At 42.6% G+C, this 19,685-nt stretch overlaps 1 protein-coding gene across 1 annotated transcript; it reads right to left on the reverse strand.

Annotated features, from left to right (window-relative positions):
* Window positions 1-9: 9 nt before the first annotated feature.
* On the reverse strand, window positions 10-18,736 carry LOC109884991 (teneurin-2). The gene is made up of 9 exons (XM_031791365.1): window positions 18,431-18,736; window positions 16,276-16,419; window positions 12,315-12,568; window positions 11,370-11,580; window positions 8,957-9,162; window positions 8,643-8,744; window positions 2,899-3,072; window positions 1,056-1,690; window positions 10-28 (listed from the first exon to the last, which is right to left on the reverse strand). The coding sequence occupies exons 1-9, from the start codon at window positions 18,684-18,686 to the stop codon at window positions 10-12; spliced, it is 2,001 nt and encodes a 666-aa protein (XP_031647225.1). The 5' UTR covers window positions 18,687-18,736.
* Between the last annotated feature and the right edge of the window lie 949 nt (window positions 18,737-19,685).

Here is a 19,685-nt window from a genome sequence, read left to right on the forward strand (position 1 = left end):
ATATAGAGGTTACTTCTCACTGTCATACCTAGAGGAGAGACATATAGAGGTTACTTCTCACTGTCATACCTAGAGGAGGGAGACAAATATAAGTTACTTCTCACTGTCAAATCTGAGAAGATGGGGACAACTAGTGAAAAAATGTATTTTTTCAATCATTGCATCCACACTGTTCACGTGCGTCAATGAGCGTCTGCGTATCCAGGTGCTAAATTAGAACTTGGTTCTATTTGTGACGCTTGATGAGCTGCATGTCCCGCCTCTCCCATCTCCTCATTGGTTTTAGGAGCATATACCACGTGGGTGATTGAATGATGAACTGAGGTCCACACTCCAGTCCAGTTGGTAGTGGTAATGCACCTTAAAGTTGGTTGCCAACCACCATATAATGTCCACAGAAGAAGAAGCCTGAAGGAGGAGAGGCTGCTAGAAACAAACTCGTTTTACCCTTTTATCTGTGGATTAATTGTTGGAGTATCGGACCTTGTGCATTTCAGGTAAAATTACAACCCAATGTTTATTCTCCTCTCCTCTCCTCTCCTCTCCTCTCCTCTCCTCTCCTCTCCTCTCCTCTCCTCTCCTCTCCTCTCCTCTCCTCTCCTCTCCTCTCCTCTCCTCTCCTCTCCTCTCCTCTCCTCTCCTCTCCTCTCCTCTCCTCTCCTCTCCTCTCCTCTCCTCTCCTCTCCTCTCCTCTCCTCTCACAGTTTACAGAGGAGTGCTGCGAATAGCTGGTCTCTGTGGATTTCTCTTAACATGGCAGATATCGGAACAGCAAAAACGGTGTGTGTGTGTGTGTATGTGTGTGTGTGTGTGTGTGTGCAGTGACAAAAGCAAACCACTATGGACCTCTAACATCTGTCAGTTCTGTGAGCTCTGACTGAAGCAAACTCGAGGGTGCAGTGACAGAAGTTAACTCCAGGGGGCAGCAGTGGACTGTGAACAAATCCTAGCTACAGTAGCTGTGTGCTAGGCAATGCAGCTATGAGACCCTGAGTTCCGCTGTAGTTTCCGCTTTTGACAGATGCATAAAAAAAACACCCCCACATCCCACTCACTGGTAGAAGGTGGTCCATCCGGTCTCGTCAGCCTTGGTGGCCAGTAGTCCTGTACTCCCAGAGTACCCCAGTAGGGCCACCTCCTGTCCCTGGGCTGAGACACTCTTCAGCCCCCCAGCAGGGTCCAAACCCAGGGTCACCACCTGGTTCTCCGGCAGTAACACCAGTCTGAGGAGGCCAGAACTCCCCCCCTGGCCCAGACCCTCCCTTCTCACCCTGAGAGTGTTGTTGCAGTTGTCCACCACCGTGGCTAGCTCTCTGTCCTGCCCGTAGGTGAAGTTATATAATGGTTCTCCGGTGACCAGACTCACGGTCTGTAGATGTTGACCGTCACCGTTGAACACATAGAGCTCCTGTTCCCGTGGAGACGCAACTTCGTATTGTCCCATCATCGATCCTGATCCTGAGGCGGGTGGCCCGGGCCGATTGGCTCGCACGGCTCTGATGCGTATGTTGTTAAGATCGGCGATGTAGAGCGTTCCGTCGGGTGAGACGGCGAGCGAGGCGGGGCAGTTGAGGCCGGCGTCGGGCGCGTAGCCGTCATCGCCATGGAAACAGTTGCAGTTAACGTCATTCTTGCAGTCGCAGTCCGACGAGGTGCCGGCTAGCAGAGAGATCTCACCATTAGTGGACACCTGAGTAAGATGAGAAAGAGAGGAGAATAGAGATGGAGGAAAGACAGGTTTTAGAATAGAGATGGAGGAAAGACAGGGTTTAGAATAGAGATGGAGGAGAGACAGGTTTTAGAATAGAGATGGAGGAGAGACAGGTTTTAGAATAGAGATGGAGGAAAGACAGGGTTTAGAATAGAGATGGAGGAGAGACAGGTTTTAGAATAGAGATGGAGGAAAGACAGGGTTTAGAATAGAGATGGAGGAGAGACAGGTTTTAGAATAGAGATGGAGGAGAGACAGGTTTTAGAATAGAGATGGAGGAGAGACAGGTTTTAGAATAGAGATGGAGGAAAGACAGGGTTTAGAATAGAGATGGAGGAGAGACAGGTTTTAGAATAGAGATGGAGGAGAGACAGGTTTTAGAATAGAGATGGAGGAGAGACAGGTTTTAGAATAGAGATGGAGGAAAGACAGGTTTTAGAATAGAGATGGAGGAAAGACAGGTTTTAGAATAGAGATGGAGGAGAGACAGGTTTTAGAATAGAGATGGAGGAAAGACAGGTTTTAGAATAGAGATGGAGGAGAGACAGGTTTTAGAATAGAGAAGGAGGAGAGACAGGTTTTAGAATAGAGATGGAGGAAAGACAGGTTTTAGAATAGAGATGGAGGAAAGACAGGGTTTAGAATAGAGATGGAGGAGAGACAGGTTTTAGAATAGAGATGGAGGAAGACAGGTTTTAGAATAGAGATGGAGGAAAGACAGGTTTTAGAATAGAGATGGAGGAGAGACAGGTTTTAGAATAGAGATGGAGGAGAGACAGGTTTTAGAATAGAGATGGAGGTAAGACAGGTTTTGGGATAGAGATGGAGGAAAGACAGGTTTTAGAATAGAGATGGAGGAAAGACAGGTTTTAGAATAGAGATGGAGGAAAGACAGGTTTTAGAATAGAGATGGAGGAAAGACAGGTTTTAGAATAGAGATGGAGGAGAGACAGGTTTTAGAATAGAGATGGAGGAGAGACAGGTTTTAGAATAGAGATGGAGGAGAGACAGGTTTTAGAATAGAGATGGAGGAGAGACAGGTTTTAGAATAGAGATGGAGGAAAGAAAAGTGAAGTTTCAAGTTTTTAATTTCACGTACAGTGAAATGCCTTTCAAGCTCTAAACCCAACAAAGCAGTAAGGTGAAGTTACTGTGTTTAATGTAAAAATCAACCTGTGTTGTCGTACCTGTCTGACGCGGTTGATCTTCTTCTCGTCTGTCTCAGCGATGTAGAGAAGTCCGGTGTGAGACAGGGCGATGGCTGTCGCGCTCTCCAACGCAGCATGGATGGCAAGCTTACTCAGGCTGTAGTCTATACCTGGAACCTGACAATGCATGGGCCGCCCTGCTATGATGCTCACCTGGGGGACAATAATGTTATGCTATTTTAGATAATAATACACATAATATGGTAATAGCATCATGACGTCGTTTATATCACAATAACCGCTTGTATCGCAATAACTGATTATATATATGGTGATAACTGATTATATAGTAATAACTGATTATATGGTAATAACTGATTATATGGTGCTAACTGATTATATGGTGATAAATGATTATATATATGGCAATAACTGATTATATAGTGATAACTGATTATATATCAATAACTGATTATATGGTGATAACCGATTATATATATATGGTGATAACTTATTATATATATAGTGATAACTGATTATATAGTAATAACTGATTATATGGTAATAACTGATTATATGGTGATAACTGATTATATGGTGATAACCGATTATATATATATAGTGATAACTGATTATATATATATGGCGATAACGGATTATATATATAGTGATAACTGATTATATGGTAATAACTGATTATATGGTAATAACTGATTTTATGGTGATAACTGATTATATATATGTTGATAACTGATTATATATATGTTGATAACTGATTATATTGTAATAACTGATTATATGGTAATAACTGATTATATGGCGATAACTGATTATATATATGTTGATAACTGATTATATTGTAATAACTGATTATATATATGGTGATAACTGAATATATATATATATATAGTGATAACAGATTATATATATGGTGATAACTGATTATATATATGGTGATAACTGATTATATATATAGTGATAACTGATTATATATATGGTGATAACTGATTATATATATGGTGATAACTGATTATATATATAGTGATAACTGATTATATATATGGTGATAACGGATTATATATATGGCGATAATGGATTATATATATAGTGATAACTGATTATACGGTAATAACAGATTATATGGTGATAACTGATTTTATGGTGATAACTGATTATATATATGTTGATAACTGATTATATATATATGTTGATAACTGATTATATTGTAATAACTGATTATATGGTAATAACTGATTATATGGCGATAACTGATTATATATATGTTGATAACTGATTATATTGTAATAACTGATTATATGGTAATAACTGATTATATGGCGATAACTGATTATATATATGGTGATAACAGATTATATATATATATATAGTGATAACAGATTATATATATGGTGATAACTGATTATATAGTAATAACTGATTATATGGTAATAACCGATTATATGGTAATAACTGATTATATGGTGATAACGGATTATATGGGGATAACTGATTATATGGCGATAACTGATTATATGGCGATAACAGATTATATATATTGCGATAACAGATTATATATATATAGTGATTATATGGTGATAACTGATTATATATATTGTGATAACAGATTATATATGTTGTGATAACTGATTATATATATAGTGATATCCGATTATATATATAGCGATAACTGATTATATATATGGCGATAACTGATTATATGGTGATAACCGATTATATATTAATAACTGATTATATGGCGATAACCGATTATATATATGATGATAACCGATTATATATTAATAACTGATTATATGGTGATAACCGATTATTTATATATATATATATATATATATATATATATATAGTGATAGCTGATTATATATATGGCGATAACAGATTATATAGTGATAACAGATTATATATTAATAACTGATTATATAGTGATAACTGATTATATAGTGATACCCGATTATATGTATGGTGATAATTGATTATATAGTGATAACTGATTATATACATGGCGATAACGGATTATATAGTGATAACCGATTATATAGTAATAACTGATTATATAGTGACAACTGATTGTATATATATGGCGATAACTGATTATATGGTGATAGCCGATTATATATTAATACCTGATTATATAGCGATAACTGATTATATGGTGATACCTGATTATATATATAGCGATAGCTGATTATATATATATGGTGATAACTGATTATATAGTGATAACAGATTATATATTAATAACTGATTATATAGTAATAACTGATTATATGGCAATAACTGATTATATGGTGATAACTGATTATGTGGTGATAACTGATTATATATATAGTGATAACTGATTATATATATAGCGATAACTGATTATATGGTAATAACCGATTATATGGTAATAACTGATTTTATGGTGATAACTGATTATATGGTGATAACTGATTATATATATGTTGATAACTGATTATATTGTAATAACTGATTATATGGTAATAACTGATTATATGGCGATAACTGATTATATATATGTTGATAACTGACTATATTGTAATAACTGATTATATGGTAATAACTGATTATATGGTAATAACTGATTATATGGCGATAACTGATTATATATATGGCGATAACGGATTATATATATAGTGATAACTGATTATATGGTAATAACTGATTATATGGTAATAACTGATTTTATGGTGATAACTGATTATATATATGTTGATAACTGATTATATATATGTTGATAACTGATTATATTGTAATAACTGATTATATGGTAATAACTGATTATATGGCGATAACTGATTATATATATGTTGATAACTGATTATATTGTAATAACTGATTATATGGTAATAACTGATTATATGGTGATAACTGATTATATATATGGTGATAACTGATTATATATATGGTGATAACAGATTATATATAGTGATAACAGATTATATATATGGTGATAACTGATTATATAGTAATAACTGATTATATGTTAATAACCGATTATATGGTAATAACTGATTATATGGTGATAACGGATTATATGGGGATAACTGATTATATGGCGATAACTGATTATATGGTGATAACAGATTATATATATTGCGATAACAGATTATATATATATAGTGATTATATGGTGATAACTGATTATATATATTGTGATAACAGATTATATATGTTGTGATAACTGATTATATATATAGTGATATCCGATTATATATATAGCGATAACTGATTATATATATATGGCGATAACTGATTATATGGTGATAACCGATTATATATTAATAACTGATTATATGGTGATAACCGATTATATATATGATGATAACCGGTTATATATTAATAACTGATTATATGGTGATAACCGATTATTTATATATATATATATATATATATATATATATATATATATATATATATATATATATATATATATAGTGATAGCTGATTATATATATGGCGATAACAGATTATATAGTGATAACTGATTATATAGTGATACCCGATTATATGTATGGTGATAATTGATTATATAGTGATAACCGATTATATAGTGACAACTGATTGTATATATATGGCGATAACTGATTATATGGTGATAGCCGATTATATATTAATACCTGATTATATAGCGATAACTGATTATATGGTGATACCTGATTATATATATAGTGATAGCTGATTATATATATATGGTGATAACTGATTATATAGTGATAACAGATTATATATTAATAACTGATTATATAGTAATAACTGATTATATGGCAATAACTGATTATATGGTGATAACTGATTATATAGTAATAACTGATTATATGGCAATAACTGATTATATGGTGATAACTGATTATGTGGTGATAACTGATTATATATATAGTGATAACAAATTATATATATAGCGATAACAGATTATATATATATAGCGATAACTGATTATATGGTAATAACCGATTATATGGTAATAACTGATTTTATGGTGATAACTGATTATATGGTGATAACTGATTATATATATGTTGATAACTGATTATATTGTAATAACTGATTATATGGCGATAACTGATTATATATATGTTGATAACTGACTATATTGTAATAACTGATTATATGGTAATAACTGATTATATGGCGATAACTGATTATATATATGGTGATAACTGATTATATATATATATAGTGATAACTGATTATATATATGGCGATAACTGATTATATAGTAATAACTGATTGTATGGTAATGGTTATATGGTAATAACTGATTATATGGTGATAACAGATTATATGGGGATAACTGATTATATGGCGATAACTGATTATATGGTGATAACAGATTATATATATAGTGATAACTGGTTATATATATGGTGATAACTGATTATATGGTGATAACTGATTATATGGTGATAACTGATTATATGGTGATAACTGATTATATGGTGATAACTGATTATATGGTGATAACTGATTATATATATTGTGATAACTGCTTATATATATAGTGATAGCTGATTATATATATGGCGATAACAGATTATATAGTGATAACTGATTATATATTAATAACTGATTATATAGTGATAACAGATTATATATATAGTGATAACTGGTTATATGGCGATAACTGAGTATATGGTGATAACCGATTATATGGTGATAACTGATTATATATTAATAACTGATTATATAGTGATAACCGATTATATGGTGATACCCGATTATATGTATGGTGATAATTGATTATATAGTGATAACTGATTATATACATGGCGATAACGGATTATATAGTGATAACCGATTATATAGTAATAACTGATTATATAGTGACAACTGATTGTATATATATGGCGATAACTGATTATATGGTGATAGCCGATTATATATTAATACCTGATTATATAGCGATAACTGATTATATGGTGATACCTGATTATATATATAGTGATAGCTGATTATATATATCAAATCAAATCAAATCAGCTGATTATATATATATGGTGATAACTGATTATATGTGGTGATAACGGATTATATAGCGATAACAGATTTTGTATTAATAACTGATTATATAGTGATAACTGATTATATATTAATAGCTGATTATATAGTGATAACTGATTATATATGGCGATAACTGATTATATAGTGATAACCGATTATATATTAATAGCTGATTATATAGTGATAACTGATTATATATACGGTGATAACTGATTATATAGTGGTAACTGATTATATAGTAATAACTGATTGTGTGGTGATAACTGATTATATAGTAATACCTGATTATATGGTGATAACCGATTATATATATGGTAATAACTGATTATATAGTGGTACCTGATTATATGGTAATAACTGATTATATAGTGATAACTGATTATATAGTAATAACTGATTATATATAATGGTGATAACAGATTATATATATGGCGATAACTGATTATATAGTAATAACGGATTATATAGTAATAACGGATTATATATATGGTAATAACTGATTATATATATGGTAATAACTGATTATATAGTAATAACGGATTATATAGTAATAACTGATTATATATATATGGTAATAACTGATTATATAGTAATAATTGATTATATAGTAATAACTGATTATATATATGGTGATAACTGATTATATAGTAATAACTGATTATATAGTAATAACTGATTATATGGGGTCAGTTGTTTATATTACGATAGTTGCTTAGTCACAATAACTGCTTATATGACGATAAGGGATATGGAACGAAGCTCACTTGGTGGTTCTCAGTGATGCGCAGGATGACGTTGTTCTCCAGGACGTACAGAGAGTTATCCATGGGGTTTACTGCCAGGTCTGTAGGCCACTCCAGACGCACCTGATAAACACAACAACAAACAGATCCAGGGTTGATCACCAAAGAGACATGACTAATATTTTCAAAGTTTTACAGGAGACAGAAAGCAAAGCCTTGGTTGATAGGGTTCATCGCATGTAACCCAGACCAGGTTGTTTTAAACCCCAGAAGTTGAAATGGACACTTGCGTCTTTTTGGCTCCAACAAAATCATGACCCTCTCTCCCTACCTACCTGGCTGACGTCCATGCTAGCGTCACAGCTGAGTGGTCGTATTGCGGTCAGGTCGTTAGCGCCCAGTAGAGTGGAGATGATCCCGTTTTGGTCAACTTTACGGATCATAGTGGCGTCCACAAAATACACCAGACCATTCTGATCCACAGCAATACCTGGAGAAACATACAGACACTTCATCAGACCATTCTGATCCACAACAATACCTGGAGAAACACACACACACTTCATCAGACCATTCTGATCCACAGCAATACCTGGAGAGAAACACACACACTTCATCAGACCATTCTGATCCACAGCAATACCTGGAGAGAAACACACACACACTTCATCAGACCATTCTGATCCACAGCAATACCTGGGAGGTGGAAGGAGGACGTTTTACAATTTAAGTTTTAATTGGCCTTAATACGTGAGTGGGTACAGAATAAATACATTAGGCCAACAAATGTTATTTTATAAGATGCAGCAACTTGATAATCAGTAACTTATCTCAGGATGATGTGTTGTATTGACCTTGTAAATAATGTGTAGCATTTGTCGACCTTGTAGCATTAGTATACAAAGTCCCCCGCGGGTAACATTAGTCTGTATACTTACAGTTTCTGTTTGCCAGGAAAGAGATATATGATATATTTATCATCAGCTACGTGTCAGTGGTGTCACTCTGGCCATTGCAGGCAGGCAGACACACACACAGATAAATAGACAGACAGTTGTGTCTGCTCTCGAGCACACCACCGTAAATATAATTCTCCCAGAAAGACTGATGTACACACAGACACACAGGCAGACAGGTAGGCAGAGAGACAGGCAGACAGACTGATGTACACACAGACACACAGGCAGACAGGTAGGCAGAGAGACAGACTGATGTACAGACAGACAGACATAGACACAGACAGGCAGACAGACAGGCTGACAGAGAGACAGGCAGACAGATCTACACACAGACAGGCAGACAGACAGAGACAGACAGGAAGACAGAGAGACAGGTAGACAGACTGATGTACAGACAGACCTTTGGTAGGAGAATACGAGAGGGAGGCAGAGAGGATGAGAGGATGAAAGGAGAGCTGGGGGAAAGAGAGAAAGGAATAGCAGTGATGGATAGAAGCAATGCAGTGGAATGGATGTAGGAGAAGAGAAGGAGAGGGGGAACAGGGTGTCTTTGAACAGAGAAGGACTAGCACACAGGGGAAGGAGGGAAAGAGACAGAGAGAGGCCAGTGACAGAGAGCTGGAGGGATAGGAAGAGACAGACAGAGAGCTGGAGGGATAGGAAGAGACAGACAGAGAGAGGCCAATGACAGAGAGCTGGAGGGATAGGAAGAGACAGACAGAGAGCTGGAGGGATAGGTAGAGACAGACAGAGAGCTGGAGGGATAGGAAGAGACAGACAGAGAGCTGGAGGGATAGGAAGAGACAGACAGAGAGCTGGAGGGATAGGAAGAGACAGACAGAGAGCTGGAGGGATAGGAAGAGACAGACAGAGAGAGGCCAATGACAGAGAGCTGGAGGGATAGGAAGAGACAGACAGAGAGCTGGAGGGATAGGAAGAGACAGACAGAGAGCTGGAGGGATAGGAAGAGACAGACAGAGAGCTGGAGGGATAGGAAGAGACAGACAGAGAGAGGCCAGTGACAGAGAAGAGCTGGAGGGATAGGAAGAGACAGATAAAGAGAGGCCAGTGACAGAGAACTGGAGGGATAGGAAGAGACAGACAGAGAGAGGCCAGGGCAGGCTGAAAAGTGCTGGCTGGCTTTGTATCTGTCTGGCAGGAGATATGCACACACAACACACAACACACACACACACACACACACACACACACACACACACACACACACACACACACACACACACACACACACACACACACACACACACACACACACACACACACACACACACACACACACACACACACACACACACACACAAAACATACAACACACACACTGAGGAAAGACAGGGTGACATCTTTGACAGTTTGGTGTCAGTGTTCTTCTTTTGATGCAGGCTTCATCACGTCATCCTAACTTCAGCTGTAATCTGGTTTATAACCTCCTTCTGATTCTGCCCTGCTTTACTTCCACTACTAGACCGACAGTTAGTTTCACCATCAGTGTTCTGATATAGAAAAGGACAGATATCATTACTACTTTCACAACTAGATCATTATGACCAGCATTTAATTAGTGTAGTACAGACGTCCCTTCCTTACTAGTTACACTTTGGAGCTCATGGGGATACTGTCTGTGGCTTAGCCTTCAAGGTTAGGAAGATCTCTGTGTGTGTGTGTGTATGTGTGTGTGTGTGTGTGTGTGTGTGTGTATGTGTGTGTGTGTATGTGTGTGTGTGTTCTGTAAAAAAAACACACAAAAAAAAAAGCCTCCTCTGCTCCTCACCTTTGGGGCTCATCAGTGTTGCCTCAGTAGCTTTGCCTCCATCCCCACAGCGCTCGTCGAAGGGCAGACACTGCTCTCCCGTCCCAGCAACCACCTCTGCGCTGTCCGACAGCAGCCGCCCGCCCGTCAGCAAGCGCACACGGTAGATATGGCGCGAATTGGTATCCGAGATCAACAACGCTCCTGTTACCGGGTCAATGGCCAGGAAGTACTTATGAGTGGGGTTGTTACTGTGGGACGGAGAGAGAACAATAAAGTTATTGGAATTTGAATTAGATTGGAAAAAAACAACTAAGATTAAAACAATATTTCCCAGGGGCAATTCAACAATCTTTGTGATTAAAGTAACTCTAAATTACTGCTATTTCACTTATTAGCTTGGAATTTCTAATTTAACCGAGGAGTGAAGCATCTTACCTGTGTCTGAAATCTTTGTTCCTTCAAAGAATAAGAAGACAGAAAAAACAACCCAGAACAAATGTTAATATGTTGTGTCTGAGGGAACAACAGAACGATAGAGAGTTAGCAGTGGAGTGGTGAAGGGAACAGCATAGTTAAATATGGATAAAAACACCCAGGAGATATAAGAACTAGTGCAGTGTATAATTCTACTTCAATCACACTGTCCCCGAGCCCTCCCTGCTTTCATTACAACCTCACTGAATCTCATCCAACATGTTCTATATCCTACACACTATTCCTCTCCTCTGTCCTCTCCCTCCTCCTCTCCTCTTTTCCTTCACTCCTCCTCCTCTCCCCCTCCCCTCCTCCCTCACTTCTCTTCCTCTTCTCCCCCTCTCATTCCCTTTCCTCCATCACCCCTCCTCCCACCAGTCCCACTCTCTTCCTCTCTCCTTTTCTCTCCCCATCCCCTCCCACCTCATCCCACTCCTCTCCTCTCCCAACCTGACTTCTTCCCCATCTTCTTCTCTCCTCCCTCCATGCATACCTCAGTTCCAGTATGCCCGTGGTATTGAGCGAGGGGTAGACCCGGCGTATGAAGTTCAGGTCTCCCACGTAGAGGCTCCCGTCGATGCCTGTTGCCAGGGCTACGGGCGCCAGTAGCTTGTTGCTGTCGGCGAGGCCGTTACAGCTGGGGCAGGAGATAGAGCGTCGACGGCCGTTCCCCATTACACTGCTGATCACAGGGGGCTGCTGTGACACAAACACGTTCTCACCACTACCCTTATGGAGGATACCTAGACAGGACGAAGGGAGGGAGGGAGACAGGGAGACAGGGAGGGAGACAGGGAGGGAGACAGGGAGGGAGGGAGGGAGACAGGGAGGGAGACAGGGAGGGAGGGAGACAGGGAGGGAGACAGGGAGACAGGGAGGGAGGGAGACAGGGAGGGAGACAGGGAGAGAGGGAGGGAGACAGGGAGGGAGACAGGGAGGGAGGGAGGGAGACAGGGAGGGAGGGAGACAGGGAGGGGGGGAGACAGGGAGGGAGGGAGGGAGACAGGGAGGGGGGGAGACAGGGAGGGAGGGAGACAGGGAGGGAGGGAGACAGGGAGGGAGGGAGGGAGACAGGGAGGGAGGGAGGGAGGGAGACAGGGAGGGAGACAGGGAGGGGGGGGAGACAGGGAGGGAGACAGGGAGGGAGGGAGGGAGACAGGGAGGGGGGGAGACAGGGAGGGAGGGAGACAGGGAGGGAGGGAGACAGGGAGGGAGGGAGACAGGGAGGGAGGGAGGGAGACAGGGAGTGAGGGAGGGAGACAAGGAGTGAGGGAGACAGGGAGACAAGGAGGGAGACAGGGAGGGAGGGAGGGATTAATTAATTCATTTTGTTTGAGAAAAACCCCCACATACTATTAATTCTGCTAAATTAAATGTGTGTGTGTGTGATGTTGAGAAGATGTTGTGTATGTGTGTTGAGATGACGGGGTGTGTTTGTGTGTGTGTTGAGATGTGTTGAGTTTGTGTGTGTGTGTATGTATGTATACTGAACAAAAATATATACGCAACACTGCCAACTTTTGTTATTGACCAAATACTTATTTTCCACCATAATTTACAAATACATTCATTAAAAATCCTACAATGTGATTTTCAGGATTTTTTTTCTCATTTTGTCTGTCATAGTTGAAGTGTACCTATGATGAAAATTACAGGCCTCTCTCATCTTTTTAAGTGGGAGAACTTGCACAATTGGTGGCTGACTAAATACTTTTTTTGCCCCACTGTATAAAGAATTACAGTTTCATCCTGTCTCCCCTTTACTAATAGTGAGCTCTCAACTTTCCAACAATTTCCCTCACTTTTTCCTACCAGCGAGTTAAGGAAATTGGAAATTGGAGTTTGAGGATATTTTTCAATTAAAGTGAATGACAGTAATGTTATGAGTAAAGTAGGAATTCCAGGTTTCAATAGGCCATAAGATATTCATGTTTCAAGAAAGGAGTATATTTGGCATTTGACATTTTTTGTGTGCTTTTATGCGCTGACTGAAAGAAACTGATAATTATGAGTTGTTTAGTCTGTTGGCCTTGGCTGGTCTGGGTAAGAGTTACGTGTCCTCACTGTCTGAGAGTGAGTCAAGACCGAGTCAAGACCGAGTCAAGACTGACACCGAGACAAGACGAAACACCCTATGTGGTCTCGAGACTGGTATTGAGTATTACAACACTGCCAACCGGTGTCACTACCACAGGCCAATGTAACCACCCCAGCCCAGGACCTCCACATCCAGCTTCACTACCACAGACCACGTGGAACCACCCCAGCCCAGGACCTCCACATCCGGCTTCACTACCACAGACCACGTGTAACCACCCCAGCCCAGGACCTCCACATCCGGCTTCACTACCCAGACCACGTGGAACCACCCCAGCCCAGGACCTCCACATCCGGCTTCACTACCACAGACCACGTGTAACCACCCCAGCCCAGGACCTCCACATCCGGCTTCACTGCCACAGACCACGTGTAACCACCCCAGCCCAGGACCTCCACATCCGGCTTCACTACCACAGACCACGTGGAACCACCCCAGCCCAGGACCTCCACATCCGGCTTCACTGCCACAGACCACGTGTAACCACCCCAGCCCAGGACCTCCACATCCGGCTTCACTGCCACAGACCACGTGTAACCACCCCAGCCCAGGACCTCCACATCCGGCTTCACTGCCACAGACCACGTGTAACCACCCCAGCCCAGGACCTCCACATCCGGCTTCACTGCCACAGACCACGTGTAACCACCCCAGCCCAGGACCTCCACATCCGGCTTCACTACCACAGACCACGTGTAACCACCCCAGCCCAGGACCTCCACATCCGGCTTCACTGCCACAGACCACGTGTAACCACCCCAGCCCAGGACCTCCACATCCGGCTTCACTGCCACAGACCACGTGTAACCACCCCAGCCCAGGACCTCCACATCCGGCTTCACTACCACAGACCACGTGGAACCACCCCAGCCCAGGACCTCCACATCCGGCTTCACTACCACAGACCACGTGGAACCACCCCAGCCCAGGACCTCCACATCCGGCTTCACTACCACAGACCACGTGGAACCACCCCAGCCCAGGACCTCCACATCCGGCTTCACTACCACAGACCACGTGGAACCACCCCAGCCCAGGACCTCCACATCCGGCTTCACTACCACAGACAGGGGGACCACCCCAGTCCAGGACCTCCACATCCGGCTTCACTACCACAGGCCACGTGTAACCACCCCAGCCCAGGACCTCCACATCCGGCTTCACTACCACAGACCACGTGTAACCACCCAAGCCCAGGACCTCCACATCCGGCTTCACTACCACAGACCATGTGTAACCACCCCAGCCCAGGACCTCCACATCCAGCTTCACTACCACAAACAGGGGGACCACCCCAGCCCAGGACCTCCACATCCGGCTTCACTACCACAGGCCACGTGTAACCACCCCAGCCCAGGACCTCCACATCCGGCTTCACTACCACAGACCACGTGTAACCACCCCAGCCCAGGACCTCCACATCCGGCTTCACTACCACAGACCACGTGTAACCACCCCAGCCCAGGACCTCCACATCCGGCTTCACTACCACAGACCACGTGTAACCACCCCAGCCCAGGACCTCCACATCCGGCTTCACTACCACAGACCACGTGTAACCACCCCAGCCCAGGACCTCCACATCCGGCTTCACTACCACAGACCACGTGTAACCACCCCAGCCCAGGACCTCCACATCCAGCTTCACTACCACAGACAGGGGGACCACCCCAGCCCAGGACCTCCACATCCGGCTTCACTAACACAGGCCACGTGTAACCACCCCAGCCCAGGACCTCCACATCCGGCTTCACTACCACAGATCACGTGTAACCACTCCAGCCCAGGACCTCCACATCCGGCTTCACTACCACAGACCACGTGTAACCACCCCAGCCCAGGACCTCCACATCCGGCTTCACTACCACAGACCATGTGTAACCACCCCAGCCCAGGACCTCCACATCCGGCTTCACTACCACAGACCACGTGTAACCACCCCAGCCCAGGACCTCCACATCCGGCTTCACTACCACAGACCACGTGTAACCACTCCAGCCCAGGACCTCCTCATCCGGCTTCTTCACCTGCTGGATCGTCTGATACCTGCCACTTGACATCTGACGAAACTGAAGAGTATTTCTTTCTGTAATAAAAAAACATGAAATTCTGATTGGCTGGGCCTGGCTTTCCAGTGAGTGGGCCTGGCTTTCCAGTGAGTGGGCCTGGCTCCCAATTGGGTGGGCCTATGCCCCTGCCCAGTTATTTGAAATCCATAGATTAGGCCCTAGTTACTTCATTGCAATTGACTGATTTCCTTATATGAACGGTAACTCAGTAAAACCGTTGAAATTGTTGCATGTCGCGTTTATATTTGTGTTCAGTGTAAAAGTACAGTATATTTAAACATACTGCTGCGTGTGTTGAGGATATGGTGTTTATCCAGAGACCAGCCTCCCAGATTAGAAGGGTCCAGTTCAAAGCCCTGTAGTACTACTGTCCTCTTCTCCCATTGGATCAGACTGGCACATGACTCATACTCATACCCCACCGACACTAAGGAGAGAGAGAGGGGGAGAGAGAGTGTGGGGGAGAAAGGAGAGGGAGGAGAGAGAGGGGGGGGAGAAAGGAGAGGGAGGAGAGAGAGGGGGGAGGAGGGGAGAGAGCGAGAGAGGGGGAGAAAGAAAGAGAGAGCGGGGAGAAAGACAGAGAGCGAAAGAGCGGGGAGAAAGAGAGAGGGGGAGAGGGGGAGAGAGAGGGGAGGAGAAAGAGAGAGAGAGGGGGGAGAAAGACAGAGAGCGAAAGAGTGGGGAGAAAGAGAGAGGGGGAGAGGGGGAGAGAGAGGGGAGGAGAAAGAGAGAGAGAGGGGGGAGAAAGAGATAGGGGAGGAGAAAGAGAGAGAGTGAGAGGGGGAGAGGAGAGGGGGGAGAAAGAGAGAAAGGGGGAGAGGGGGAGAGGAGAGGGGGAGAGGGGGGGAGCGATATAGGGGGAGAGACAAGGGGAGTGATAAAAAGAGAGAGAGGGGGGGAGAGAGATGGGGGAGAGGAGAGATAAAGAGAGAGGGGGAGAAAGAGAGGGGGAGAGAAGGACAGAGAGAGAGGGGGGGGGGGAAAGAGAGAGAGATGGGGACAGAGAGGGGGGTACAAAGAGAGGGGGAGAGGAGAGGGGGGACAAAGAGAGAGAGAGAGAGAGAGAGAGAGAGAGAGAGAGAGGGGAGAACGAGAGAGAGAGAGTGGGAGAGGGTAGGGCAGGGGTAGAAAGATAAGAAAGTGGGAGTGAGAGAAAATATATTAATAAACAAAGTATTATGGAGACAAGCAACTCTTTAATGCTCAGGACAGACAACCAGACAGACAAACAGACAGTAACAAAGTCAAGTGAGCTGCAGTTCCATGTATAATTGTTATATTTACAGCTATAGCTACCCAAAAGCTAACCCACATACAGTAAGTACAAGTCCAATGATGGTAGCACAGCTTGTACTCTTTAGCACCCCTGTCTAGACCTGAGCAGACCTGTCCAGAACAGACCTGTCCAGACCAGACCAGACCTGTCCAGACCAGACCTGTCCAGACCAGATCTGTCTAGACCAGAGCAGACCTGTCCAGATCAGACCTGTCCAGACCAGACCTGTCAAGTCCAGACCAGACCTGTCCAGACCTGACCTGTTCAGACCAGACCTTTCCAGACCAGACCTGACCTGTCCAGACCTGACAAAACCAGACCTGCCCAGACCAGACCTGTCCAGACCAGACCTGACCAAACCAGACCTGCCCAGACCAGACCAGACCATACCTGCCCAGACCAGACCAGACCTGTCCAGACCAGACCAGACCTGTCCAGACTAGACCTGTCCAGAACAGACCAGACCTATCCAGACAAGACCTGTCCAGACAAGACTTGTTCAGACTAGACCTGTCCAGACCAGACTTGTCCAGACCAGACCTGCCCAGACCAGACCTGTCCAGACTAGACCTGTCCAGACCAGACTTGTCCAGACCCTTTCTCCTCTGACCCTACTAACACTTCGTTAAGCCCATAACCCAATTAACATTGTGGGCGTTCACTGTCCCAACAAGCAGTTCTATGACAGATCAATTTCTCTCCCATGATGCAACAAGTGTTGAAATGTTGTCATATCACCAACACTTGATTGGCATAAAAACACATATTAGTTGAAGGCAGCTAGCTGCTGTAGGAACTGCAAATATAGGTGCATTGTCCCCTTCAAAAGATATCAATTCAAAGTGACGTTGGTTATCACATGAATCAGCTACATTGGAGCAATAGAGTTTGTGTGGCCGGTACACTCTTGTCTGTTCTAAGAGATGACAGACTTGACAGTATAAGCCCTGGGTGGCATTTAAACTCTCCTCTCCTTCTGTCACTCAGACGTAACCGCGGCAGCCGTAACCGTGATGAAGGGTTATTAGCTGTCAAGCAGAGTTAGCAGTTAGTGAAGCGAGTTGGGGGCCTCGGCACCCTCAGAGCTATTACTGCTCACAGACAGACACACAGGGACACACACACACACACGCACACACACACTCTGTCTATACACACTCACCGACAGCTTCCGACAGCCCGTAGACTCTCTGTCCATAGGCATCTGTTTTATCCCAAATGTAGGTGTAGGCCAGGTTGGGCGAGGCGTGAAACCACTTCTGGAAGAGATGTCCCTCCACAGCCACCATCAGGTGGACTTTGAGCAGGCCCAGAGAAACCATGGCTGGGGTCATGGTCACCTTCAGCAGGCTGTGGTAGCCTGACGTCCTGGAGCTCAGGTAGCACAGCTTCAGACTGGTCCCTGGAACATCTATCATCTCATGGAGCACCTGCAGAGAGGGAGAGAAGGATGAGAGGAGAGGAGAGGAAAGAGCTTCAGACTGGTCCCTGGAACATCTATCATCTCATGGAGCACAGAGAGAGAGAGAGAGAGAGAGAGAGAGAGAGAGAGAGAGAGAGAGAGAGAGAGAGAGAGAGCGAGAGAGAGAGAGACCCGGTCCACCACTCCAACCTGGACTTAACGACCAGGTCCACCTATACGCATTCCTGCGTCTGTCTCCCTAATCCATTTATACCAACGTGACATGAAGGTGTAAACTTGGCAGTAGAACATCTTAACTGTATATTTAACCTCTCAGGTTCCCTATCAAATCTAAAAATGTAAAACGGGATAATGAACAACAATGACAAATGTTTGAAGAAGAATGCAAAATCCTAAGAAAGAAATTGAGAAAGCTGTCCAACCACAAACATAGAGACCCAGAAAACCTGAGCCTACGCCTTCACTATGGTGAATCACTAAAACAAAACAGAAATACACTATGGAAAAAGAAGGAACAGCATGTCAGAAATCAGCTCAATGTAATTGAAGAATCCATAGACTCTAACCACTTCTGCGAAAATTGTAAAACACTAAACAAACAACAACACAAATAATTATCTATCCAAAATGGAGATGTCTGGGTAAACCACTTCTCCAAACGTTTTGGCTCTATAACAAAGATCAAAGAGCAAAGCATATACATGATGAAATAGAAATCGTAGAATCAACTATTAAAGACTACCAGAACCCACTACCAGAACCCACTACCAGAACCCACTACCAGAACCCAACTACCAGAACCCACTACCAGAACCCACTACCAGAACCCACTACCAGAACCCAACTACCAGAACCCAACTACCAGAACCCACTACCAGAACCCACTACCAGAACCCACTACCAAAACCCACTACCAGAACCCAACTACAGGACAAAATAAAAACCCTCCAATCCAAAAAGGCCATACAGACAACACATTCCAATTGGCTATACT

This window comes from Oncorhynchus kisutch, linkage group LG15 (genome assembly GCF_002021735.2).
Source record: "Oncorhynchus kisutch isolate 150728-3 linkage group LG15, Okis_V2, whole genome shotgun sequence".
Lineage (NCBI taxonomy): Eukaryota > Metazoa > Chordata > Actinopteri > Salmoniformes > Salmonidae > Oncorhynchus > Oncorhynchus kisutch.